Below are 5,000 nucleotides of genomic sequence, written 5' to 3'. Positions count from 1 at the left end.
TCATTAATTAAAAAATGTATACAGTCTAGTTGTTTATTAAAGTTTTATATATATATACATACATATATATATATATATATATACATATATATATATATACATATATATATATATATATATATATAAATGTGTATGTATGTATGTATGTATGTATACATATATGTATGTATGTGTGAGTGTAGAAATCACGAAAACTGATACGTGATTACCATAAATTATCTATCCCAGTCAGGAAAGGAAAGATGAAGAGACTTCATTTTTCATTTCGTGGCAATAATACATACATATCGACATACATTTATATATATATATATATATATATATACTGTGTATATATATATATATATATGTGTGTGTGTGTGTGTGTGTCTTCTGCAATTATATACTGTCCATGTATACATTGGCGCACATAATAGAATAAAATCTCCAATATTTCCTTTAAAAGATAAATATAATAATTCCCTGAAGTTCAACTGAATACGGCATATTACCTTCGAAATCATATTTCTGATTTAAATCTGTTAAGAAATACAATAAATTTAAAGATTTTTATGAATGCCACGAAAATCCAGAACAGCACAAAATGTAAAATATCTTTTGTGAGTACATATAAAATTGCAAATAAGATAAAATTAAATAGACTTTACCATGATAAGTCAAGAGTGCACTTAACATATGTTAACCACCTCCCTAAGCCCAAAAATGAAAAGAATGCTTTATTACCTTGCCAGTAGTATGCACCAGGAGCCCCGATGAACATCCGCGAATTATCCTGCAAAGAAATAAGAAAGGTATTTAACTTGAGCCGTTGATAAGGAATGCAAGTTCCAGATGCCTCACAAATATAAGGATGGTATCAAGCACCCAGGTTATTTGGAAAAATAAACTTTAAATCGTAACTCTTTTTTTCAAATATGTTCAACACTTAACACAACAAATGAATTTCCAAGTATTTCAGAGAAATCATTAAAGAACAACAAGGATCACACATTTTTAATAATAAAATACCTAAAAATAAAAGCTGAAAGGCATGTCGCCCAATTGTACACTTATTTCTAAGAATCAAAAGCTGGCAATACTAGAATACATACCCGGGGCATATATAGACCTACTGATACAGAGTGAATTACTACTTCGGCTATAGACCTAGTTGTTGGCAGTATTTAGGGCCTCTTTGGCCAGTGCCGACCACGGAAGTTTTAAGGTGGGTCTGGAACGCAGAAGTGCTCTGAAGAGTCTGTCAATGGACGTTTTCCTTACTTGACTTATACTCTTGTAGCCTCTCCCACGCTGTTGATCTGCCTAATAAAGGCCAACACCTTTAGGAGGTTCTTCCAGGGTGTGGCGATCCTCTGTCATAGAAGGGTCTGTTGCCTTTAACTATTCCTTACTTCTAGGAGGTGAGGAGTCGAAACATTTCTATAATCTGCTCGGGTTCATCTGAACCAAAGACTGAGCTTGGACTATAATCCGTTGAGATAAAATTGGTTGGACTGTATGTGATTTAAGGCTTGAGATGAATCCTCTGCTTCTCTGCTCGCCTTGGCTGATAGCTTAAGGCATGAACCTATGAAGGGCTTAATAGGTCGCGTCAGAACCACTTTGGACTGAGTTATCCTTCGTAAGAGTGTCTCTATCAAGGGAGAGTTCCTACAGTGAGGTCATTGGGAATTGAAGACCCTTCTCTCTATCCTAACTTCTTCAATTCTCCCTCCAGACAGGAACATTGTCCTAGAAGATCACTCCCTCCTATTCTGGCATCTCAACTCTCTATGCTCCTAGGGTGAAGAGATCTCAGGAAATGGAGTGTACCAGGGACTTGTCATGAGGATAAGAGCTCATATATGCTTAAAAGAGACTGATCACGTGAGCACCTTACTGTTATTCCATTCCATTGTCTCGACATTGTGGGATTTTTTTCCTAGGTCTCGCGAGTCATGAGGAACACAAGCTCTTGGAAATGAGTACACTCAACAGCCTGTATGATGTGGTCTATCTGACGGGTAGGTATACGCATTACTCCATGGGGTTGCATTGAAAGCATTTCCCTGCATGCAAAAGCTCCTCGGAGTGGGTGTCTGCTACTAGTAAAGCATCTCTAGTTGGGTCCTCGCTCACACCTAGGCGAGCATGTTCTTAATATGATGGATGTGTGCCACAGTGCATATGCCAACTGTTCTAGAAGTGACTACCTGGTTCAAAGAATTATCCCTACGAGAGGTGATTACCTTTGGAACTTCTCGCGACCTTGAAATGGAGAGCAAACTTGGTCGCAGGGCGTGCATAAAAGGAGGCACCTGTATTTCACAGTGTTTACGGGCTGCCTTACCGCAAGAGCCCGTGGCCTCTACTAATTGCCTTAATCCACAGTGTGTTCCCTATCCGCAGAATCTGAATATGTCCAGTCCATTCAGTGTCATAAGTAAAGTGCTCGCAAAGCAAAATCTGTCAAATCATTGTTAGCAACGTCGTCTGGTGTTCTATATCGTGCCTGGTACAGATGTTCATGCCATCCGTCCGCTTGAAGGAGAACGCACTCTACTGTAGAAGGGTGCACCTAGAAATATATTTGACCATAAGAGGAAAACCATCGTCTGGGGCCTGAGCACTCAGAAGTGAATGTACGACCTAGAACGGCGAGATCAAACTGCCGAGGGAGTTTCAGCAGGAGATTTTGCACTTGGGCAGTCTAGAAAATATCTCTTAAAGGAGCATCAACTCTTGTGAAGGTTTCCTTAACCGAAATGCATATACGCTCATCTATATGCGAGTCTCGCCGAGAAAGTTCCTACCGAAAGGTGTGTACAATTGCGGTCGTCTCTATAAGGACGAGAGTCCAGAGCCGAATGCTTGCTCGCCAGAAATCTTTACAAGAGCGCCTTCCCATGTTAAATCTTGTTCCATCTCTGATGCTCGCTCATAAGCTGAAAAGTGCTCATGCTTAAAGGACTGTTATGTTCTGGGAGACTGTAAAATCGTTAACAGTGGAACTCGAGCGCTCGCGAACAGGTGAATGTACCTGAATGTACCCCTATTAACATAAACGTTAATAGGGGAACACGTGTACCTGCAGGTCAACTATTGTGGCCGAGAACTAACAAGAAGAATCCATGAGCGTCATGAGGTGATAGTACCTAAAAAAATTTTTCTTAACTTTTGATAAAGATTAATAACAAATTGATAATATCGCAATGGGTACCCCTTTAGGTCCAACCATTGCTACAATATTCAAGTGTCACCTTGAAAAGTTGTTCATTGATTAGTGCCCTGTAGCTTTTAAACTCCTACTTTACAAACGTTATGTGGATGATACTGAAAATCTCTCGTAATAAAGTTAGAAAATCTCCGGCAAATATCAGTTTCAAGTAATTTGCTGATATTTACAGAGATTTCAGCGATACTTTAAGAATATTTAATTAGAATGAAATCACGAAAAATAAGAATTCACATCTACCACGCCTCGGAAACATATCAAGAAGTAAAAGTGTAATAAAAAAAAAAAAAAAAAAAAAAAAAAAAAAAAAAACCGTCGAAAACAAATAATTATAACCAGCAATGGATACCTTTGTACAGCCAATCCATACTACCTAAATCTCTCTTTGCAATTTATTATTATCATCTTCCCCCAAAAAACCCTCACAAGGAATTTTATCTGCCTTTCAAGTTAATATAAACAATACAATATGTAAAATGCCAGACAAGTTTTACTCCCTCAACTATCAACATGCATACGCAAAGCAAGTCTAAACCATATCTCTTTTACCATTTAACAGGTATCATTAATATATTAACTTGTTTCATTATACATATATATATATATATATATATATATATCATTTCTTCCTACGCCTATTGACGCAAAGGGCCTCAATATACATATATATATATATATATATATATATATATCAATAACCAAAGCCGTAAAACCTTCCCTCTCAATATAAGTCATCGATCCAAAGATGTTGACTGTCTCCAAGAAAAGTGAGTCTAACAAGCTTAAGAAAAGTATCAATTACATAATTTTATTCTAACTAACGAAGTTAGTTGATTAAATTTTGCATTGGAATGACAAGAAATCCGTTAATGATATTAAGAATAATTTTGAAGCGCGTTGCTATGCATTAAGCATACATATAATCTATACTGTAAATACATATGGTAAACATGCATTCATTCAAGTAATGACAAATGTAGTTGAATGAATTCAACTAAAGGATGTCATTGAATTGATATACATATCTATTGAAATACACGACTTTTAAATGGACCCTAAATACAGTACATCATTAGAGAAAGACAACTGGTGTCCATGGCAAACCTATAGGAGTACGGAATTACCACCTGATTCGAACTACTGAATGAAAAGACCGAATCAGGATGGCCCAGCTACGGAAATAGAAACTCATAATAGAATTATTCCTAACCAACAAACTGTTACAAGTGACACTCAAAAATTCAGAACTGAATGGCTATTGTGATTTTTTGTTCTTAAATTTGCATAAATAAATAAAATAAAAATCTCTGTTTTAGGGCTGAAAAAAAGATTCCTTATAGATTGGAAGGTGGACGAGAAACATAATTTTGGGTATGCAAACAAGACTGGTATTTTGGTTACATTCCAAACAAATGTTGTTTCAAGACCGTCGCCCCAATTCACAGACCTATCAGTCTCCGCTCAATATCTCCTTCTGACAAGGGCATTTCTAGGCTACAGGGGCGAACGATATACACTCCTAGGGCCGGTACACTAATTAGAATTCCGCTCCTGGTTTTGCAGTGTTCGCATGCTTCGGTGTATATCAGTCATGAGGCAAACACATAGCGACTGAACCCTTATACATCCAAGTCGAGCAGATAAGCATTCGCAAAAAAAAAAAAAAAAAAAAAAAAAAAAACGTGTGCTTTCATGTGTAACCACACGTAATTCAGTGTATGTGCGACTATGTACAATTGTGAAGAGTCGTGCATAAATAAAGAGACCCTCAGACAACACATCTTCT

At 37.0% G+C, this 5,000-nt stretch overlaps 1 protein-coding gene across 1 annotated transcript in view; it reads right to left on the bottom strand.

Annotated features, from left to right (window-relative positions):
* LOC137655676 (integrin alpha-PS2-like) overlaps positions 1 to 5,000 on the bottom strand; it is a 698,738-nt gene that overhangs the window by 130,894 nt on the left and 562,844 nt on the right. The window contains 1 exon segment of the mRNA XM_068389635.1: positions 724 to 772. Coding sequence (XP_068245736.1) covers positions 724 to 772 — 49 coding nt within the window.

This window comes from Palaemon carinicauda, chromosome 16, assembly GCF_036898095.1.
Source record: "Palaemon carinicauda isolate YSFRI2023 chromosome 16, ASM3689809v2, whole genome shotgun sequence".
Classification (NCBI taxonomy): domain Eukaryota; kingdom Metazoa; phylum Arthropoda; class Malacostraca; order Decapoda; family Palaemonidae; genus Palaemon; species Palaemon carinicauda.
This window is presented reverse-complemented; position numbering and strand designations above follow the sequence as displayed.